The sequence below is a fragment of the Apaloderma vittatum genome, unplaced genomic scaffold, assembly GCF_000703405.1.
Source record: "Apaloderma vittatum isolate BGI_N311 unplaced genomic scaffold, ASM70340v1 scaffold19510, whole genome shotgun sequence".
NCBI lineage: Eukaryota > Metazoa > Chordata > Aves > Trogoniformes > Trogonidae > Apaloderma > Apaloderma vittatum.
Window position 1 is genome coordinate 2,990 of NW_009693113.1, and position 23,820 is coordinate 26,809.

Below are 23,820 nucleotides of genomic sequence, written 5' to 3' on the forward strand. Positions count from 1 at the left end.
TGCCCTGGAAGACAGGGAAAAGGGGAAATGTAGACCCAAGAAGGAAAGACTGTTTACAAAATCACTTCAGTTCTTTTCAGGCACTAGGGAAAAATTGGAGTTGGAGGGGTTTGAAATCAAGTACATAAGCAGCTATATCCCAACATCTGCTGGAGGCTCCAGGGCCGTAACACACCATTTCATTAGAAAGAAATTATACTACTGGTTCTCTTTTAGAACCAATCCACTCAAAAATGTTTGAAGTTAAAAGATAGCAGCTCTAGAATTGCTGGAGCTCATGATACCTTGCTACTCCATTTTGGTTGAAGTTTGCCACTTTAAGTGTGCCTTAATTACAAGGCACCATGCCAATGATCCTCTTCACTGTGACAAATATTGCAGATGGTTTATTTCCCATCTATATGTTAGAGAAAGAGGTTAAGCTCATGGTTTAAATCTGTGCTGCTCAGGCACAGAAATTTTCTATTTGTTTTACATATTAAAGCACAAAAATCTAGAGATAACGCTGCATTTTTTCTTCTTAGTCTGAAATTGGTTATCTTAAAAAGCTGTATTGTATAGACAACCTTGATAATACCACCTCCTTACACAGCCTGACTGTACAACCTGCTTCCAGACGGACAGCCCTCATATGATCTTGAATTAAGCTGCAAGTATTATCACTTCTGTCATATTTGCTATAAATAAAATGGAACAATGTCAAAGATGGCACTCAGCACAGAGACAGGGATGGAATTCTAAAGGAGCTCTACAAATTCTGCACCAAAGTCTGCATTAAAGAATAAGAATGTAGATTTTATATAGTGTAACTGCAGAATCTGAGGATTTAAAACAAAAAAAAACTACAAACAAAAAAACCACTCAGCAGTGTTCTAAGAAAAAAAGTCACAATGTTAAAAAATGAACAGAGGCTTTTTAATCTGTTTACGGCCCTAAAGATAAAAGGCTCCAGAGAAAAATTAGAACAAGTCCTAATGCCATTATAGTTGCATTTTAATAATGATTTTTCTCTACCCTGACTTGTGTATGCATTATTTGTCGTAGTTATTGCTTGTTTTCTCTATTATCTTAGGCTGCAAGCTCAGTTTTGTAAATATTAATATATTTAGCAGTTAAAAAGCTTTAATTCAGCATCCATTTAACATATTTATGCTTTTTTCTCCTCAAACAGTTTTGAAACTTCCAGCAGTAGCTCAAGAACTGTTTAAAACATGGGAGATAAATCTCCCTCTCAATCAGATATTTAAAAATATGTCATAAAAAAAAAAAAGGAAAGAAAGAAAATTACAGCATGGTTCAAAAAGTAATCCTAGGGCAGAATTTTAAAAATGCTCATTCAGAGGCATTCTCTACTTTTGCAAAAGTCAACAGGAAATTCACCAGTTTCAGCCAGAGCAGATACTGAGTTTTGATTATTTATGTCAAGCCACATTAGTCTGCCCTGCAGTGGATTAGGACTGCTTCAAGGCAATCACTGGGTTTGAGCTGAAAAGGGAGGCTGTGGCAGGGGGACATCCCAACTGGTCCAACCCCTTTTTGATAACGGACATGCAACAAGGCTTTTGGATGACAAGCAAGTGATTCTAAACCCCACATCCATCAGTGTACATATCCACACATGGTAATGAAATCATGAGGCGCCTCTTCTCCAACACAGGAATGCACACAGCAGTTTATGGCCATCCTTGCATATTTGCACAGAGCTTTGGTTGCCTCTTATTGCTGCCGGACACATGGAGGCAGGCCCCTAAGTTAATTCCTAATTAAAACAAACCTTTTGAGGTAGACTACAATCACTCACCTCATCCACATTCTCAAAGGCATTGATGATGTCATATGGTAAACAGGACAGAAGATCAATCACAAACCACGTTTTCAGGTAGTTCATCCTTATGAGTTTAGGATCAGATATAACCTCTCCACCAGGGCCAACAAAGGTTGTATGAAAGTTCAAAACAATGTCAACCAGAAAAATAACGTCCACGACACTGTCCAGCACAAGCCAGGCAATGTTGTTCTGCTTTGTCTTGAAAGAGACATTATATGGAACCATAATTGCTGTGTAGAAGGTTAGAATTAAGATTACCCAGTCCCAAGTAGTCTTAAAAGCACAATAGTGTAGTATAATGTGTGGTGGAGTCTTTGGAGCTTCTTGTTTGTACTGAGGAAGAATATCAGATCCCAGCTGGAGAACCTATAAAAGACAGAAAAACAAATGTTACTGTTTTCAGTTAACATGATCCAATAAGGATTCATGGATTTCCGTAAGGAGCAGCTTAAAGATGAAACTCTGTTCATCACATTGCAAGTCAATCCGCAGTTTCTAAATTATCTGATTTATGAAGAATGTGTGAAGGCAGGTATCACTTGATGAATGGGAGCAGCATAATATTTAAAGATAATCTTGCAGAAAGGGAGGTCTTTGAAGATGGACAGAGAAGAAACCATATAGTAAGAGCAGAGAGGCTTCATAAACAGGTTGTGGGTACTGCCACACCACCTTATGCTCTGCAGTTTTGAACACAAGTATTCATTAATATTTGGAAGTGTTACAAGACTAATACTTCGTGCCTGACCTCTTTTTTAAACCACTATTGAGCCAGAACGATACCCTATGAAAGCTAAAGGACCTCCTTCTAAAATGGAGCATTGCGTGCACAGTATCTGCCCTAACACCCTGGCAATATCCTGCTTCCTTCTCACTTTCTTCAAAAAGTTGTTGTTCTCACAAGCTCAATATCACTAGTGGGTTCTCTTTTATTTCTCATATTTACTTTCCTTTCTTGCATGTGACTATAATTTCCTGCACGTGCACTTTTGTAAAATGTGGAATTGGAAACATTGCAAAGGAGCCAAACCAAATTCACTTAAGAAGTTGCTTCCAGCTAATCTAATTACCTCTTATCTTCATCCAACACAAGAAACAAAAACACAAAGAAACACACAACGTGGCAATATATTGCGCTGTCAGCTGGGATTCACGTGTATTTTGGAACTAATAACACCTTTCCCATTTGGGGATCTCAAGTCTGTATGGGATAAAATAAATAATTCCAGAAACTTTAAAACTCATTTCAGCCTTACACCTGTCTCGTATTGGGGCTGATGTGCCATATCTGCAGGGGCAGCTGGATTGCAAATAGCAGTCCCGTACATGTAAAAATGACCAAATGCAGGATGCTTCCTCAATGAAGAGGATAGCACAACTGAGAATATGAACTTAAGTACCACAGATACAAATTCTCTATTAATTCTTTGCAGTTGTATGTTTAAATGAGAAAGCTGTTACTGAGATCAGACAGTAAAAGCCTGGCTCTACTGAAAAATCTGTTCTTCAGACATCACCAACGGGAAAAAAATGTAGCTCCTCTCACTCTGTGTTGGATGATAGAGCTTCCTAACATGTCTAACCTGGCCCAATGTCAGGCTGAAACCTGATGAGATGCAAATCTGCTGCTGCCTGCCTGTGTCCACCCTCCCTAGGGTCAGATTTACCAACCGCAACCTGTAAGGAAAGTCAGTTAAACCCATATGATGAAAAACTTATCGTCACATTAGTTAGCCATTTGTTTTCTAGAGAGACAGATGAGTTTCCCAAATTTATCCTGTGGCCAGAAAACGTCTAGACTGTTTGATACAGTCATTCTTTCATAGCATCCTTTGTGCAAATCCATGAAACTGTGCAAAATTCTCCCCTGCATTTAACACACCATTCTGGCTTTGACTCATAATCTGGTCGTTACCTCCAGCTATCTCTTTGGACTCATCTGTGGTCAGCACCTTACTGTCATGATAAATCAGGGCTGAGACTTCTTTTCTTGGCTTCTCCAGACTCGTTTGTTCCCTGCATTGTTCACTGGGGCAGGAGCTGGAAATAGCCTCTCTGTAGCTGGAATAATAAGCTACATAGGGCTCAAGCTGAATGTGATGAACATATGCTTGATATTTCCCTATGCCTCTGGTGGTGGAGTGCTTAGGAGCTCCCATGATACTGTAAAAGCATAATTATTATTCTTAACATAATATCATGCTGAGTTTGACATGGTGAGTGGGTGGCAAGTGGCTGTGGAGACCACTGAACTATAATGATTATTTCTTTCATGCTGCATGAATTTTTAATTTTAAACCACTAAAGAATACGCAATATCATGTTAGTCAGCTGCATTCATCACAGACTCTGAATTATTCTTGTATACAACTAATGAAAATCATAGAATCATAGAAAATGGCTGATAATTGTTAAGCCTGATAAAGATGGACAGTAAATTCTGCAAGGGATGAGCTGTGATGATAGCACTTCTCCTCAGACATAGAGGTATGGAAAAGAAGGCCGGTACAGCAGTGGTGTACCTCCACTCAGCCTGCATTCCAAAAAGCTTTTTGCCTACAAAGCACTTTGCAGCTCTAAATAACTTGTAAGACAGGAGATGGCACACTCTCCAAAGAACCTGTTCCCAAGTACAACCTTCTTCCTTATCTGAGCTTTTCCCACTGCCTGTGACTTAATGCCATTACTTTTTCTCCAACTATAGTGGTTCTGGTAAACAATTTCCTTCCTCATTCTATGCAACTGCTTTGGACTTATTTGAATATTAATGCCATATCTTCCTCAGTCTTCCCTTCTCTAGACTAAACCAATAATGGATATAACTGTATTTACAGAATACTGAAATGTCATGAATTGGAAAAGCAAGTTGGGAGAGTAACTCAGCAGTCGTACAACTGGTACGGGATAATTCAAGGGAAAACATCACTCTTGTCAACACCTGAAAACTGTTGGTTTCAGTTCTGATTTTAATTTGAGGTTTTATTACTGAAGAAAAGAAATGAAAAAAAAAAATTTAAGCTGCTATCATTTCGTAGCACCAAACCCTGTACAAGCTCTCTGGCACAAGGTGGCTAGGGCTGTCATTTTCAGAAGTCCATACATCTTGACCTTTTATTTTTTGACCCATATATTTTTCATTACTAATGGACATGAAGATGAAAGCAGTACCTCTGTTTCATCAGTTAACCTGAAGGCATTCACTTGTTGCATCATCTGCACTGCTAAGGAGATGTTTGCAACCTGCCAAAGAGTTCATTCCATCAGTTCTGAAGAAAAAAATGATGAGCAAAATACTGCAGGAATGACTGCAAGTCAAGATTAAGGTATATAAGTAGCCAGTGCACCTGTACAACCCCAGGGACCCAGGCGGGGATACTTCCAAAGAGGTTTCTCAAACAATCCCATTTCCCTGGGAGAGTAAGGGACCCTCTGCAGGGCTCAAGGACCTCAGGTCTGGTTCCATGTTGCTGTGAGGCAGCACACAGAGGAGCACATTGTCCACTCCGGCTTAAGCAACACCCAGCAAACTGAAATAGGGCCATGTAAGTACAAGTGACCTTTGGAGACTGTTTTTATGACTCAAAGACCATGGCCTGCCCCAGAAACATGAGTTTGGCTTGTAGCGCTGCTTCAGGATGAGCGCAAGAAAGGTTGAAAAAATCAAAGAGTTGGGAAATATTTCCCTCTGCAAATATTATTTATTAATGAGAATTAGGGTGTGTTTTCCCCCCCGATCTCCATCTCTTCCTGCCTTAGGAAGGGAGCAGGCGGGCATCCGTGCCGCTTACCTCGGCCAACCGGGAGTGCTTGTGCACCACCTCAGCCTTGTTCATCGGCGTGAGCTGCTGCAGGACGCTCCGGCTGTTCGTCAGCGCCCGTGTCAGCCGAGCAAACTTCGTCCAGCCTGCGGGAGAGAAGGAAACTGTGTCAGAAGTACTCAGACCTCATTCACTGCTACCAGATCTCCTCTGCGTTCGCCAATGTTAAGCCCCGGACTTGAGAAGTTTTGCTGAATTCCCTGCACAGAGCAGCTTCCGGGTCCGGGCTTAGAAACCTTGCAAAAGAGGAAAAACACCGCTGCTTCAAGGCAACCATGAGTAAGTCTGAGTAAAATCAAAATGCTTTGCCTTGTTCTTTCTTCTGTCTTTTGGAGACATTGTGTTAAAGGGATCATATTGTGCTTTCAGCCTTCTGGGGAGTTAGTCCGTTACTGAAATCTAAGTCTAAGCTGCTGAAGTTAATGCAATGGCTTTCCAACTTTGCAAATCCTGCTTAAGTAAAATCCTCCCCAGCTACAGAAATGCTCCTGCTGATTCAGGGCTGCTGATGTGGCCCTGAAAGTCTGATTCTTTTTCTTGTTTCTTGTCCCAACTAGACTTCAGGGACATGACAAAAATTGTAAAAAAAATAAATAAATTTCTGGGCTGCATCAACAGACCAAAAATCTCCAAAAAACATTAAGACTTTAAAGACAGACTAAACATTAGATTTTAAAAGTCATTAAGAAATACATTTAGGGTCAATGGTTGGGCTTGATGATCCCAAGGGTCTTCTCCAACTTGAACTATTCTATGATTCTATGATTCTATCATTTAGCTGCTAAACTAATGGTAAACAGCTGCCTTAATGGTAGCTTGAGACCCAGACACTGGGCCACCCCTGGGGAATTTTGAGTTTGCTAAGGGCAGCAGCACCGTCCCAGGAACGTGTCATCGAGCCATTCCTGCCGCAGAAACGCCCAAACGTGACAACTGGCATGGATGCGTCAATGGATGAGGTAGATGGGTGGTAGCAAAGAAAACAAATGGGGTTTCAGCAGTGTAGCACCTCAGTGGTAAGCAGGAAAACTGAAAATAAAATATCTGCAGGAAGGAAAGGGCCTCCCCAAGAGGACTCAGAGAGATGCTCAAGATTCAGTCTAGCCAGTTTACTGCACAGGTGGGTATAAAATATCAAGTTATGGACAGGAAATGGGTTCAGGAGGTTTTACTTTTTTATTTAACTTGAATGCTGAGTTGATGAAAATAGGGGAAAATGTCACATCTGAGAAAGGAAACACAACATTTCTATGTTAGCTAGGTTTATTTTTAAATGCTGGTTGTCTGATAAGGAGTCAGGGACTTGGAAAGTTAAGGGAAGCCCTGGGGTAGATAACATGAAGAACAGAGAACAGACAAGTCAGTAAGTCTTAAAAAAAAAAAATTTACAGTTCAGCTTATGCAATTTACCACATGTATATCAAATTTACACAAAGTAAATTCATTGTTCATCATTTAGCAATTAGAATAGATCTAAATATCATGTTACACCACCAGCACAAACCATTTGTGTCTGGCTATTTATATATGACCTCAAAAATTGCACATAAAAAATGCATCAGGAAAAGGTGAAAAATAGAAGCATTTTATTAACTTTTCAAATCTAAACCTTAAAAGTGAACTTTGGATATGTCTCACGCTTCTTGAGCTTACAGGGATATTCAATTACAAACATGTACTTCCTGTATTAAACAAGGTCAAGAAAGACTTTAGTGATCTGAGTGTGAATTAGTAGTCTCTAGAACAAATTCTTGTGGCTTTTTTTTTTTCCTTAATTGTCTATAAAACTGTGGCAAGGAGACAGCCTTCAGTCAAGAGTCAGAACTGTTCTTTATCTTGTTAGCCAGTGACTTCAAAGAGCGAGTGAGCACAGTAACAGCATTGTGACAGCTCTGCCCCAACATTTCTTATAATTGCTGGAGGCCATGGCGCATCCTGCTGATGGCTTTTGGCATGCTGCAACCACGCTGCAAGGACCAGAGGGAAAAACAGCTCTCCTCTGGAAAGGTGGTCACCCACCTCCAGACCCTGGGCAAGTACTCACACACATATTCACGTTCAAGTGTCCTTCTCTCCTGGAAAGGCACTTTACTGTGGTCCACACACATGATTTTGGGCCAGTCCCCAAGCTTTAGTTTGTCACCTGCCCCATAGAGCTGATACAAGAGCCTGGGCAACTGGTTACAGGGGAACCTGTTTGAGCAGGGTGGGGTGGATAAGGCGACCTCCAGGAATTTCTTTCAACCTCAACCATTCTGTGATTCTGTGACCTTTCTGATGGCTGATGGTTAATGACTTAAGGTTTACTTTATTTTCTGAGGTTTAGGGCATTGATCTGCACAGTGATTAGATGAGGATTTGGAGCAGTCAGGGGCTGGCAATAATAGCAGGTTCTTTCCCATGGTGCTTCACAGGCTAAGAGATTCCACTCACAAAAATATGGGGTTTAAAATTGCCTCTCCTTTTATAAAAGCACAACTGGTAAGAAACCCTTTGTCATTGTCTTAGGTAAGAAAAACATCTGTTCTGCACTGATCACAAACACAGAAAGCCTAGGGAAGTTGGGGAAGATGTACTACAAGGAGTTGGAGGACTAAGTCACATACCAAAAAACAGCAATTCTGTTGCTGTAAAAATAAAAAGGAAGAACTATGACTTTTTTTCAAATACTCCCTTTCCACTTTGGTGAGATCATCAATGTCATGTGGAAGAAAGAAGCCAGATTTTAGCATTCAGGGTTACCACTCAGCTCACCTGGTCTGACCTCTTCTTTTCACAGGGCTAACCATTTCATCGTGTCTTTTCTCCACCAAGACCAAAGCTTTGCTTTGTGCTAGAGCAGACCTTTTGCAAAAACCCTTCCAGCCTCATTTAGAAGCTTCAAATTTTCACATTTCTTTCAGCCTGGTGAAGCCCATGATTCTGGACACTGGAAGTACAGAATATCCTAATGTGACTTTTTTCTAATTCAGCACAACGTCCAGTACCTGCTCCAATCCATCCATCTGCAATAGTGTGAAAAAGTACCAAGTTCTTTTGTTTCCTATTTACAACTCAACAGAATTAAAAACGTAGCAACAGCAAGATACTGGGGTATGAGTGGGAAGGTGAAAATGTATACAGGCTGCCTCGAATCTGAAATAATCTGTAGAGGGTACATTTCTTTGTTTCTTGACCTTGTTGTAGACTAGATAAATTCAGAATTATATATAAAACCAATGTGTATGTTTAAATAGACCAGGCAAAATTTGCATAGCTGCCTACTGCTGTCAATGTTTCTTCAAACCATTCTCTCCTTTCTGTTCCTCTACAGACAGAGACTTGAAAAGAATGATAATTTTATCCCACGTATTAGTGACCGCCTGTCCTTACATGTATTTTCAGTCTGGAAGGAGTAAAGGAGCAGCACAAATAGCAGGTGCAAGAGGGGAAAAATAACCTACTCATAAGAGAAAGCAGCACTTCTGATGCTCTCTTCAGCTCAGCTGGATCGTGTCTTTCTTCCACAGCACCACTCGAGAATAATACCCTGAACTTGCACCATCACACTCAAATTCTCAGGAACAAAGGTAACATCATCAGATCACACACCAGATCAAGCCAGCAGCTGTTCCTCCTTACAAGAAGCTAAACTGGGTATTTCAGAGGAAGATGTTATCTACCTCGAATTGAAAATTGTGGAATAACATAAACATAAAATGATTGTTTCCCCTATTTCTCTTTAATTACTTTCTGATTCATGGTCAACACCAGAAGAATTTGTACACCTACTTTAAAAAAATATACATCATAATCTGCATTCATTCTCATTATCCAAAACAAGGGCATGTTCTTAAAAATGAGCCTAGCGAATTATTTCTCTGTTCCTAACAATTACTCAGATTAACTGCATTCTCAATAAATTGAAGATGCAGGTTTAATAACTCCATACAGTTATGAAAATAGGACATGAAGAAGGCAAGTATGCTGATAGAAATGAACAAAATTAACATCTATCTTGGCCCAGTTGTAATGCTGTCCTTCCAAGCATGCACCTTTCTCCATCCTCTGTGTGTTTTAGTCACAATTAAAAATTTTACATCCACTAAACATCCTCCACATCTCTTGCGCTAATTAGAACTGCCAGTCTGACACCCCTCTGACTGTGGGGCTAGCTGATCTGGGGACAACCTGGTGGCATACTTCACATAAACAGCTGAGCCAAAGGTTTCTCTGGAGAGGAAAAAAAAAAAGCAGTACTAAATTATTTTTTTAAAAAATAATAAATTGGTATTTCTTTCAAACCTTAGATGCTACAACATGAGTTGCAGCTGTTAATGTTGTGGCAGGATGCCTGAGGGAGTGCAGGAGCATGGACGGGAGGTAGGCAATAGTCAAGTGAAGCCGACAGAGCGAGAAAACACCTCCTCAGAGGGGGAAAAGCTTTCCAGATGGGTCTAAAATGCTCACTCAGCCACACCTTGGATTCAAACACCACTACAGAAATTATGTGGTGTCTAAGGGGGAAATGGAATTTCCAGCTTAAAACTTGATCCCATCATCTCTCCACCATCCGAACATCCAAACCATCTTACCCAAAACCTCTTACTCACTATAGCATATGTCTTTCCATCAGGTACTCCTCCAACAAGGGTAGTGTTATGCCCACAGCTCTTTCTTCCTGAGATCCTGAATCAATCATTGTGCTTTATAGTGGACAGCTGGGATGGGAACAGCTCTGTGGCAGCTGCTCTCCTAACAGCTCCCCTCCACCACTGCCCTCACTGCTTACTCTGTGTGCAGGGACCTTCTGTGAATTGCACTCTTGCTCTGCCATAGGGACTCTCTCCCTGCCCTTCTGGTCACTGATCTCCCTCCCATTAATACAACCTACAGATCAATTCAGTACACAAACACACTTATCCATCTCCAACACCTGGTCCTCTTATCTGCTGCCTTCTCTAAGAACGGAGAAATGCCATCCAGGTCAAAGATGTTGTTGCGGTATACGTCAGAGCATAAAAACGATCAGGGCAAAAGCTGTTCAAAGAAAGTGCAGCAAGAGAAGCTTCCCCAAGCAAAAGTGATACGACAGAATCACTGCTTCCTAATGGCTGACTGGAGACAAAACCTTTAAATCCCTCTGATTCCTCCTGAGGTCATAAAGCAGGCAGGTAGTTTGTTAGACTCCATCCAAAACTGTGAGCCTCCTGATGCTCCCACAAGGACCAAGGAGCATGTCCTGGCACCCATCACACATGCACATTCCTGCCTAGGGGCTGGGACAGACCTGAGCAGTTCCCTCCACCAGGGAGAAGTCCCTGCCCAGGCACAGGCTAAGAAGCAAAAAAGACTTTGGCTCTTTTGGCCCACTCACACATAAGTCAATAAGCCTGCGCATTCCCTTCAAAGATAACACCAAATATTCTCAAATATAAGTATCTTCAAGTGAGCAAACCCCTCAAATTCTCCCCAAAATTTAACTGGGAGCTGAAAATTTGTAATCTCTCTGATTGAACTTGTGTATAGGTCCAAATACAGATTTAGACACCTATTTGGCAGCATTGAAAAAAACAACAACCGACCAACCTCTAGCTCATAAACTATATTATGTTATTTTAAAGCTAAATTCATACGTCAGAGTTTATGAAGTGTTTAAAAATCTCAAGGCAAGATGTTAATGTTTTTTACAGTGCTCTTGCTCTGAAAAATCTACACATGACTAGTTCCCCCTAATAAAACATCAATGTAGCTCTATCGGGTTGCAATTAACCTTTTTGTAAAGGTTTGTCTGGTCTTAAAAGGATCAGAAATAATGAAGGCTTTTAAATCAGTGTAAGAGGGAACTGTCCAATATCTTAGACTGCAGTGGAAATGTTTAGGTTAAAAATAAAAGTTCATGTGAAAAACAACCTCAAAGGGTAATTAGAGCAATACTCATGTTGATTCCTGCCTGCAGGAGTGTATATGTAAGACCATCAGTAACAACTGGATGGTTATTTTCCTCTCACTGTGGAGCACGAAACAGTTAACACTCAGAATGCTTAAATAATGTATAGTCTATGGCTTATCCATAAAAGCAAAGAGCTAGCATCACTCAGAAATAGACAGTTCAGGATTCAGTTGATAACGTGGATCATCCTTTTCCATCAGTAGTTAGAATCTACAAACCTGAGTTACTTCTAAACGTTCAGACAATAAAACCTTTGCACGGGGTGGCCGTTTGGTCTTTACTACAGGTAAAGTACGGCTGCAAGAGCTTATTGTCTCTTCAAAAAACTTAATCATCCTGGTTTTGCTTTGTTAGACAGAGAGGGATAAATGGGATTCCTGAATAAATAGAATAATAGTCAAGCAAAGCTCAATCACTCCCATGATGCAGTAAAACTATTTATGGACTGAAGAACCACAGAGTCTATTCAAATGTATTTCAGAATAGTAGGATAAACTTCCCAATTTGAAATTCTGTGCATTCCACTGTCTGATAATGCACTGCACTCTTACGATAATTTTTACATCTGACCTCTGTTTTATTCCCAATGCTCGACGTTTTATTACCAGTTACCATCCACCCACTGCAGCTACTGGGATGCTCAGTATGGATGAAGAATCACTGGGTAATCTTGGTCTTACCACTTTAGCTCTCTGAGTTTCAGTTCCTTCTCCTTAACATGAAGATAATGCTAATGACCTACTTTGCAAGCCATTTTGAGATCTACTGATGAAAAGTGTGAAGATTTATACACCACTAGACTACATTTGGTATACAATGTATTTTAAAATTTGACATCGCTGTAAATTTACAGTGCACAACTTATATCTTATGTTTCTGCAACTAAAGCTAAACTTCATACACAGACAGGATGACCAATGACTTATATCCCATAAGTAGATTTAAAAAAGCACAAATGTTGGGAAGATAAAAAAAAAACACAAGAAAAAAAGACCAAGTACTGTAAATGTCAGTCAGCTGGATTTTAGGTGTTTGTCAGATAGCAAAATGGTGTCATTTAATGGGAAAAAGGACTAAACCAGCCAAAGACTCAGAGTCAAAAAGGAAGGCAGCTGCTAGAAATGAAAAAGCAGTATACAGTAAAGCACATAGGGATGGGAAGAAAAAGGGAACAGGTAAGTAGGTGAATGAGAAGTCATGGCTTATGAGAATGGATATGGAAAGCTAAAAGACCTATGGGGAAAATCCTCCTCTGGCTAGATTTATTACCGTAACAATGAAGTTCCTAATCAACTCTCAGAATACAACCAAACAGCTTTCCTAACCTGTATGCAGAAAGTGCAAACAGGCTGACTCAAGTAATTACAGGTTGCTCAGCTTGATCTCAGTGCCAGGCAAAAGAGAGAAAAGATGATCTGAGTTTCAATATGCTTAATAAAAAAGGAAAGAAACCTAATGAACAACTATTGATACACAATGATGTAAAATGCCCCACAATGTTAATTTCATTATTCAATAAGAGTATAAATTTGGTTCAGGAAGACAGCCAAACACCTTGACAGAACAAGCTGAAAACCAAATGCAAGAGCCAGCCAGAGACACAGCATATTAGAGTTACGAGGGTGATTATGGGACTTGAACATCTCTCCTATGAAGAGAGACTGAGAGAACTGGGGCTGTTTAGCCTTGGAAGGAGATGGCTGAGAGGGGATCTTATCAATGTATAGAAATATCTCAGGGGTGAGAGTCAAGAGCAAGGGGGCAATCTCTGTTCAGTGATGCCCAGCTATAGAGAAAGAAAGAATGGGTTTCAGTCAGAACATAGGAAGTTCCACCTTAGCATGAGGAAAAACTTCTTTACTGTGAGGGTGACAGAGCCCTGGCATAGGCTGCCCAGAAAGGTTGTGGAGTCTCCTTCTCTGGATGCATTTAAACAACTCCTCTACCAGTTCCTGTGTGACCCACTCTAGGGGATCCTGCTCTGGCAGGGAGGTTGGACTAGATGATCTCCAGAGGTCCCTTCCAGCCCCGAACATTCTATGATTCTATCATATGCGTGATGTACGCCAGAGAGGCACAAGCCAGGGCAGCTCCCAGTACCAGAGCTCCCTTGCTGGGGCTGAGCTGGGCAGCAACATGGACCATTGACTGGATGACAACTTCAGTGACTGCCCCTGGTTTGCTCTCACCTGCAACCAAGGACCCAACAGCTCCCAAAGCAGGACAGACACAGTAGTCATCATGTAACATCACCTCACCTTGGTGCTGCATTTGCATCAGCCAAGAGCCACAGGATGGTCAAGTCCTCTTGTATGGTAACCTTCAGTGAATTGACAATGTGTGAAACTCTCAACAAAATATTGAGACTATGCAGTTCAGTGAATTATGGGTTAAATGACTGAGCAACTTGCTACCTGGCATATATCAAACAAGGAGTAGTGGAAAACAGTAAAAAATCATTAATTGAGAGCCTTCTGGACCCCAGTGGACAGCTCCCCTCCTGCTCAGTGCTTTTCTGTGTGGTTTAGAAGTCATTTCAAAACAACTGAAAAAAATGCCCAGATGAGAGGAATGTTAAGCAGTAGGGAGGGCAGTCCTACTGGATGATGTGCTTGATAACTGGGCAGCGTGTGCCATTAAAATGCGATTTAAGTGGAATCAGATATCTAGACAGAAGCAATGCAAATTGTATCTTCAGCATAGGATGGGTAAATATCTCTAGCAAAGAACAGTTCTGAAAAGCATCCAGAGGTCCTAGTAGATGCGTAATTCAGTGTGTGGTTTGCTTTGGCAAAAAGTCACCTACTCCTTGGATATCCAATGGTAAGAGCTAGACTTGGAGAGGCTGAGCAATGGGCAGTACTGAGGAGTGAGCTGTGAACCCACCTGGCTACAATACTGGCCACAAAAACTGACTGGGGACCTGGGAGGCTGAAATCCACGCCACAACAGGTTCATCCCTACTGCTTCTGGTGAGCAGGATTGAAGGGCAGATAAAGTGTCTGTTTATCAGCCATCACCAGACCTCTAAACTCAGGCTAGACAGAGGTTTAAGGAGCTCAACTCATTTACTTTATCAAAAGAAGGGTGAGTGATGACTTGATTATATGTGTAAATGCTTTAATAGGACTTTTTTAGTTCAGTGGAAAAAATGCATAAGGAGATGCCACTGCAAGAAGCTGAAGTCAGGTTTCTTTAAATATGACACTTCTTTTAAAGCTGAAAGCGTAATGAAAAACTAAGAAAAATATGAAGGAATGTGGTGAATCCTCAGTCTCTTCAGACTTCTAAATCAATATTGGATGACTGCATGAAGGGGATGGTTTAGTTACATAAAAGTTCATGAGTTCAGCAGAAGAGAAACTTAGTGAAATGTAATGCCCTGTGATATAGAGTCTTAAACTCTCTAATTCTGCTATATTTGTACTTATTATTTTATATATGGCTTATGAGTGTCCACTTTTCTACATAGAAAGTGTATCCATCTACAAACAGCTACTGCTTTAATGATAAACTTTCAGTTTAATTCAGTCTCTCACAAGGTTAGATTTAATTTCAATGAGATTTCTTTTTCATTGCACATTATTAAGCTTCTAGAAATTTACAGACAGTTAGTGTGCACTGGGGGTTGTTCATGGAGCACACAAAGACCTCCGAAAGCAATATTAGAGTCAGAAAAGTACTTGATTTCTGTGAGGAAAACTAAAAAGTCCTGGATATGGAAATTCTCTTTTCTTCATCATGTTGGATCTCTGACAGCAGCAAAGCGAGAAAGCGGGAAGCAGAAATAAGGCTTCAGGGCATCACCCCTAGGAGAGAGGAAGCAACTGCCTCTTTGCAACTGTTCAGATTTTGCTAAAGGTGCTACCAGCATGTCACTGATGATGATAATGGGGATGCTTGTTCCGCCAGAACAGAAGAAAAGCCTTTTTGGAAGGTCTTCCTGTTTAGTAGCAAGCTGTGCCCATCCAAAATAGATGGTTTTGAATACCAAGAGGCTATATCTTAGCACCATTCCTCTGAGTTGTCTGCTCTTGACCCTCAAACTCCAGTCGGTGTCCTGGCAAATGACCTCTTACCCCCACAAAGTCCTTTCTCAAGGCCCTGGTGTCCCTGGAAGCTGCATTCTAGACTGAAGGGAGAATGGAGAGGTGGAGATGATCTCCTTGGTTCATGAAATCACTTGGGGGTGAAACTATGGAGATTATAGCAACATAAAACAGCACTGTAACAAGTGGGTCTCTATAGCACCAAGACCCTTGCTATTATAGCCATGGAAAAGTGCAATAAAAACTGTGACCTATTAAATTACTGTTATGGATTGCTGTCAAGGTGATGTATTCAACACGGTACACTGTGCTTCAGCTAAAGGTAGAAACCTCATTTTCATGCTCTAATCCTTCTGCCCACTTCTATTATCACCAGGATTGATACCCCCTCAAGGAAAAAAATTCTCATGTGCAACTAGTTACATATGCTTAATAACTTGCACTTATTAAAGATAAAAAAGCATCAGAATTATAGGCTTAGCAAGGATTAGAAAGCCTAAGTGCGTATTTCTGCAACTACCACACTTTTTATAGCCCTGTCACAGTCTGAGATAGAGTTGTATCATTATATAGAGTTATATAACCATAAAGAGTTATATCACTGGAGGTATTACAGCATTGTCCCAGACAGTCTTGATTATCAAAGTCTGACTCTGTCAAGCCTGGGAAAAAAAAAAAAAAAAAAGAAAAAACACCACAACTGCAGGATACTGCTGTGCCATCTCCTGATCCCATCTGTTAACAGCACATGGTCCTGACTTTTAGGGGCCTCATTAACACATCTTTACATCCTAATTCAGCATCCCATCAGTATTCACCAGAACTTCCCAATCCTTCCAGCACAAGACTGGTATTTCACTCAAAAGAGGCTCCAGATAACCAGCGAGAATTCTAGTGGGAAAAGTTTCCAAGTTTACTGATAGGACACACTTTTTCTTCACGGACAATAACAAAGGGAATAAAGCCATTGCACAACTAGGTGAAACTTCACTATTGACCAAAAAACACCAGTCTGTTTTTTCCATCCTTAAACTTTCAGTTCAATATAATCTACAGCACTCCTGGCTTCAGACAGTGTTAACATTTTAAGTGGCCTCATTTCCCCTTCTAATAGTTAGGGCCCAGAAAAAGAGTCTCATTCTTTCCCTGATAAATAAACATGAGATTATAACCACTGTGTGTCTTTGGAGGGATTGAAAGGCTTCAGATGCTTTTAAAAACCATTGGGTAAAGACAGAATGAAAAAACAGCAAGCTGATAAAAGCATCCAACTACGATCCTACAATGGTACAAACATTTAAAAAAAAACAAACCCAAACCAAAATTCTTTGGGGTTTTTTCTCTGGAAGAAAAGAAAGAAAATACATATAATGATCTTTCATATGCTTGTAATGGCCTCCCACCTCTGCTGTGTAAGGTATTCAGCTAGGACAGCCGGGGATCTGTCCCTCCAACATTACAGGTAAGACTTACTGTTTGGTATTGAATCCAGATCAGACAGATGTTCATATTGTCAAAGAGGGGAAGGAGAAAGAAATGAAAAGAGACCAGAAGAACATAACACAGCTCCTTCACTGGAAAATAAGACATTGACCCAGTGACCACCAAGCACAGCCAATCACCTCCTGTGACATTTCCTGCCCCATCATGAACTTTCACACCTCTTCTTCCAGACTGCCGCCATCCACAGCTCATCCAGGCACTGACTCAGGAGCTGGGGCACTACAAATCACAAACCAAGTCAACAGAAGGTGTTCTCCCTAACCCCCAGACCTGCACAGCTGCAGGTGGCATCTTCACCCAGGAGTGAGCACAGGAACCAGGGAGCTAATGTTTCCTTCTGTTACCATCTTCACTTCTACTTCAGATGTTGGGATTGTTTACATTTTTGCATGGTTACACACTTTTAACTAATTCTTCATTTACAAAGATACAACAGTACTTTTTGGTGGCTGTTATATTGCTCTCTATCATACCTGTCCTACACATCGCCCAGCGATGATACATACCAGTATGGGTAACAAGAAAACAAGTCAGTGAGATCTTTAGCTTTCAACTGCCTTGTACCAGAAAACAAGGGGGTTTTATCTCTGCCACTACATCTTATTAGAGGAAGGTAGCTTTCAAATATTTTTATCCAGTCTTCCTTTCAGTCCCATAAGTTTCAACAGGTTTCTAGCCTGCAACAAATTCACAGTCTTTAGGGTGACCTCTGAAAAATTTTCATTACTTTTACTTCCTCCTCCTCCTCCTCTTCTTCTTCCTCCTTTCTGGCAGCATTAACACGCTGCAAACGGTGAGCAGCACAGGTAAGCAGAGAGAGAAACCACCTCTCGCGGTGCATCACAGCCCTCCAACTAGTACAATCTTTTGTACTGAGCCTGTAAAGAATCTTGATTTTGAGCCTGTATCGGGGAATAAAATATCCCACCTTGCTTTTGCAATGTGCTTTGTAGTAACACAACTATTTTCTCGTACGTCCTGTTTTCACAAATATGACAAGCTTCCCAATACTTCAGAGCAATTCTGCATCCTCAGGACCAGGGCACTGCTCCCTCTCCTCCAAAACCTGCTGTTCCCTTGCGAGGTCTACACAAGACACCAACTGCGTTGCAGCCACTGCAAGCAGATCTGGCAAACTCAACCATTTTTTTTTTCCAGGAACTGGGACACACAGACACCTGCAGTGTAGACACACCCATTGTTATGAGCCAAATACTGAAATCCTCATACTTCATAGGAGCATGATATACTGAAGCTGCACAACAAAGCAACATACCTTCGAACGGTGCAGAATATATTGGTACAGAGAGATTATTGCATAATGGCATCAATATTTTATTTCTGTTGAATTTTTTATCTCAAATTTACTGCTCCCGTGAGTAATAGACAGTAACTCATCTGCAACATAGTTACTTATGTATTATGTATTGCATGGGCCTGGCAGAATTTCTGAAGAAATATTCTTCTTTTAAAAAGGGAAAAAAAAATCCCTTTCAATGACAAATCCCACCACTCAACCGCAGTATTTTATTGAAATGCTTTTTACAAAAGTTTAAAAATTCTCCACTAAATTGTAATGTATATGTTTACCAATCTCATAATTCAGAAAGAAAGTGGCCTGGCAGCTTCTAAGCACACTGTAATGTTATCTGCAAGGACAATGAATTATGCATCTCTCATAGCACTAACCGACAAAACAACACTGTGATCCCAGTGCCATGAGATCCTGCAGATCCACCCAGCTGAGACACAAAGGGTAATGCAAAAGTGCTGTTCTCCCATCTTTGTAGTAAAATGGTGCAAATATTTGACTATTATTCTTAAAAGAATGTAAAAGATATAACCTAATTTATGCAAATGCAGAAGAAAAATTGGGTCAGTGGTATGTAATCGTGGAGCTTGTTGGACGTATTGACCATTGTTAATCAATGCTCTAATCAAAGCACCTTGAGCAAATTCTTATGTCTCCAAACATACACCTTAAAGGCACTTGAGAGATGTGGCCCTACTGTCTTCTGCAGTGTTTTGTTTCCTTTTTTTTTTTTTTCCCCCCCTAAAAGTATGACTTTGACAGAAGTAAGTGCTCTTTAAACATGCAGTCAAACCTCTTGGGCTGCTGACGACAATAATTTGCAAAGCTGATAGTTAATACCTGGCATTTTAACTAATGGTACCCTTCACCAGAGAACAGCAGTACACAAGTTACACACTTTACAGCTACTGCTCTTTCCCGTAGGAACATATATTGCTCCTTTAATGGATGCCAGGTGGATTCTGCTTCTTCTCAGCCACAAGATGAGGAGGGTGAAAGCCCAACCCCTCAGCACATCCATGCCTCCCCAGGGAAGTCAGCTGAGTAGAAATCTCCCAAGCCAAGAATCGAAAGGAGGTTACATTGACAATTTCTGCGTTTGGGAGGCACCTTCAGTACTTTTTCTCTGACCTACGGCAGCCACACACTCCTCAGTGCAAGTACGTATTGCGGCAATTGGGGCAGAGCCGGTGAAAGGGAGGGGGCTGAGGGCTGGTTCCATGAGAGATATATCTTGGTCCTCCCAGAAAGCATCAAATAGGAAATCCTGCGAGAGGATCCCTGCAAAGGCTGGCTTTTTCCTTGATGAGCTCTCACTGCGTATTAAATACACCACAGCCAGGAGCCAGTCCCATGCCTTCAGACTTCTACAATTAAAGTTCTTTCAATTAACTGCCATTCATTGTAAAAATAAATAAATAAATAAATCAGTGTTTTCTGGGCAGAATAACTCTATGTTATGGAGCAGAAAGCAAGGAACATTTGGAGGATGCTAACTAAAGTGTAGAGGCAGTAAAGATTATGATGGCTGAAAAAGGATTCCTATATCAGGATCTTACAACTTTATGGATAATACTCTCCAGACAAAAAAAATCTCCTATTTGGTGTTAGCCCAAAGAGAGGCCTTTTATTTTATTTTGTCTACTTTTATAAATCTATTTTACAGTTATCTAAATGCATATAAGTGTCATCTAGATCACAAGAAATTAGTTTCAACCCTGTTTGCATTCAAATGACACCAAGTTTATTTTAAAGAAGGTGGCTTAGAGCACACATGGCTCTCGGTGAGAAATCAAGCCTTCTCCAAGCATGAAAAGAAAAATATAGCAAGGAATTAATCATAAGAAGACAATTCCTGAGTGAAGATGGGATGTGGATGCTGTAGCATAAATGCCTTTCTTTATGTAAGCATGCATTACTTTATCCAAAGCAATACACATATGAACTTGATGCAAGATGTCTTTCAACCAAAGCAGGGGATGCTGCTAGATTCTTTGCTCTTTTCCCCACCTATTCTCTCTTGTGTGAGGCTGCGGGTCTGGCCATGGGTTGTCAGGTGACAAAGACATGGCACATCTCAACAAACACCATCACCAGTAGCTGGTAAATTATAAACACAATACCTACTGCCATGCAGTCATCATTGCTAACCAGTAATACAGATCCCAGACAGGCTGTTTCTTTTGTATTTCATCTCCAAGAGTGAGAAGGGAAGGAAATATGAACAATTCGGCACAAAGGAGCTGAAAGATGATTTTGGTTTTTCTGAAAAGAAGACACCAGATACCAGAAGAAACGTCTCCCAAAACAACACAGCATTAAAATTACTCATAACTAAGTAATTTTTAGCAAATGCCAGCTGTAGTGAAGAAGAAGTAAAATTACAAAGAGAAAGGAAGGCTTATTACTCTAACAATACGTTGTTAAGGCATTTCCACGCATGGTGATTTATCCTTTATTTTTAGGCAATAAGTTAGGAGAGTAGCAATAAAACTCTGACAGGTCACAAAACATTTCCTGAATTCCAGACACAGATCACAGGCACAACATGTCCCTGTCACAGGACTGAGTTCAAGCACGTACTTTATCATTTACAAAAAATCAGTGTATTTCTTATTTACCTTTTGTTGAATCATCTTCAATTGGTTGTTTAAACAAAGTGATATCCTTAAAAGTGCACAAGAACAAAACTACTTTTTCATGCTCATTTCTTATAGGTGCAATTTGCATGTAGAACCAGACTGGAGTTCCTGAAGCAGAGAAAAGGGTGATGTTAGATGGTGGTTTAGCACAAACTTTCCCCAGTCAATACACAGATTACTTCATTATTTATGTTATTATAACACACACGTAATTTAGGACCATATCTCATCATTTCTACACCTTCCAGATATTTTTTTTACCTCCTCAAAGGGAATCAATATATTCCCATTTTTTAGAGATTAATTAGTCTAATTAGACAATGAGCAGAAACAGGGAGCTTTATAAATCTCCATTCTGAAACAAAATATAATATTCTTTGCCTCTTGCCTTTGTTTTTTTTTTCCCAGCATGTCTCACAAACTTAGTCTTTGCAAGGTAGGGAGGCAAGAAGAAAAATGGGTGCATGGTATCTTTGATTCCTTCTTCATATAACATGGTGCTACCAAATCCAAAACTGATGGGGTGTACTGTCAAATGCTCCAAATTTGATGCCACACCATTATTTAAGAGGACCTGAGCTAATCCAGACATAGACTCTAATGTCCTATCAGGACAAATCAGAAGATGCAATTTCCTTTTTTGTGTTTCAGGTCAATACTCTCCATGTCCTCCCTGTCCTGCCCTGTGGAGCAGTTATCTCTATTTAGCTTTTGAGTCAAATACAAAATATAGGTGGCTGCTGCTGTAGAAGCAGCAATTTGGGCAAATGCAGGCAAAAAGGTTTCCAGAGTGCTAACTCATATCTATACACACACACACATATATATGCATATCTAACACGGTTGCTGAATAGTTGGGTATTAGAGCTGAGCACTACATACGAAGGAATGCAGTAAAGCAGAATAAAATTATAGAAAACTTTCAGGCCTGATTCTGAAACCTGCACACTGGGTTAAAATGCCAAGGGGGGCGTGTGAAGTCAGCAGTCATATGGATGCTGCCAGAGAACATCAGCTCGTAAAGAGCATCTCTTTGCTAAAGGTAAAAAGGATGGGAAAGCAACCTGAAAATCTCAGAGTCTCCCTCTGCCAAAAACATAAAGGAATGGGTAAGCAAAAAAAGAGGTTGTGTCACATTGTGAAAAATGTACAGCACCTCTGGACCTAGTTTGGAAATGTGGGTGGGAGGGTGCTGAGACCACTGTAAGCTCCACGCAGGGTGTCTGCAGGTGATAAACACAAGCCCTTCCACAGAGTAACTATTTGCATTTTGCAGACATCTATTCATACCGACAGGTAACTGTATTTCTTTATCTGCTCCAATATCCAGCCTAGAGGATAAGCAGTCAGTTTCTTGAAGGATCTTCCTCCGCAAAGCTTAGAGTATGACAAATGAAAGCAAACCCTGAGCAAACCAGCTGCTGTACGGGAGCCAAAAGGTGAGCCTATTAGCATTAGCAAGTTCTGAGCTTCGGGTGATGGAGAAGAAAGCTCGCTACAGAGGTTATGGATGGGAACTGACTCACGTCTGAAAAGAAATATGAGTACTTCTCCGTAAAGTCCTTCTGTAATCCTGCATAACTTATGAGAAGCACAGGCTTGGAGATCCAGGCAAAGGTGAAGATTTTATTAAGGCAACTGCAGCTCAATAAATCTCTGAAGCATCATCAAGCTCCAGCAGACAATCCATAACCCACAGCAAGCAGTGACTGGCTTATTACAGGAAAGTTACCAACAGAAGGCTTTTCTTTCTTTCTATTTAAATAAAATAGAAAGGAATTTAGTCCAGTTCTGGTCCATGCTAGAACAGGAGCTGTTGAACCAGCTAATAAGAAAGACAGAGTCAGAGAGAGCACTGGGTCTCTGTGATCCTCTTTGGAAATCACATGGACACAGGGTACGGTGGTGCTGGGCACCACCATCTGCAAAGACATCCAGCTCACATCTGTCCTGGGAAATTCCCCTGATGTGAGGGAGTGTCCAGGTGACCTGCATGGGAAACAGGCAGAGAAGCATAAAATCTAGAGAAGAGACACGTCCATATGCCGAGGAACTTGAAAAGAGGTCATTTGGAGGGCTCCCCTGGGCACCTGCAGAAACAGCTGGACTTCAGAGCTGTTCTCGCTTCTCTTTTTAATTAAAGTTTTGACTAAAATGCTCTGAAGCAGGCAGAATTGGAGAAATCTAAAGGCATTTCCTACTGGTTAAGTGCACATACAGGAAGATTTAGTCTAAAAAGGGAAACTGGAAGCAAAGCATAATGCATGTGAGTTTGTTTCAAGAAGATGAGGTATCCAGGATGCTCTCTTCAATGTCATTAAAGGTTTATCTAAGTTTACAGTGAAGTGGGGCAGTCAGGTGCAGTTCACTCTTATCCTGAGGCACACCAGTAACTTCTCTCAGCCATGGCATGCAGGGGAAACAGCTAGCCTCACCTTGCAAGGTGCTCCATGCCAGCAAAGTCCACCCAAGGGAAGCATTACCTCAGCTACTGGGCTCCAGGCAGCTGAACCAGAAGGAAACCTCCCCAGCCCCACAGGAACTGCACCCTGTACTGGGCAATGAAAGCCAAACCAAACATCTTCACGAAGATTGCTCTTGGCTTGTGTTTGACATGGCCACTAACTCAGTCAACTAAGCTCCTTCTGCTCAGGGTAGAGGAACCAGCCTCTCTGGATCATGTTTTATCTGACGCTTTGGGCTTTCCATGTGCCAGTGGAGGCCGATTCGTATATT

General features: G+C 40.9%; 1 protein-coding gene across 1 annotated transcript in view; it reads right to left on the minus strand.

Moving 5' to 3' along the window:
* Positions 1–1,801: 1,801 nt before the first annotated feature.
* The window catches only part of LOC104280366 (potassium voltage-gated channel subfamily H member 5-like), a gene marked incomplete at both ends in the record, with an annotated part of 29,767 nt that continues 7,748 nt past the window's right edge, over positions 1,802–23,820 (minus strand). Inside the window, 3 exons of the mRNA XM_009877996.1 lie at positions 1,802–2,194; positions 5,617–5,732; positions 21,064–21,192. Of these exons, the coding sequence (XP_009876298.1) occupies positions 1,802–2,194; positions 5,617–5,732; positions 21,064–21,192 (638 nt within the window). The remainder of the gene's footprint in view (positions 2,195–5,616; positions 5,733–21,063; positions 21,193–23,820) is intronic.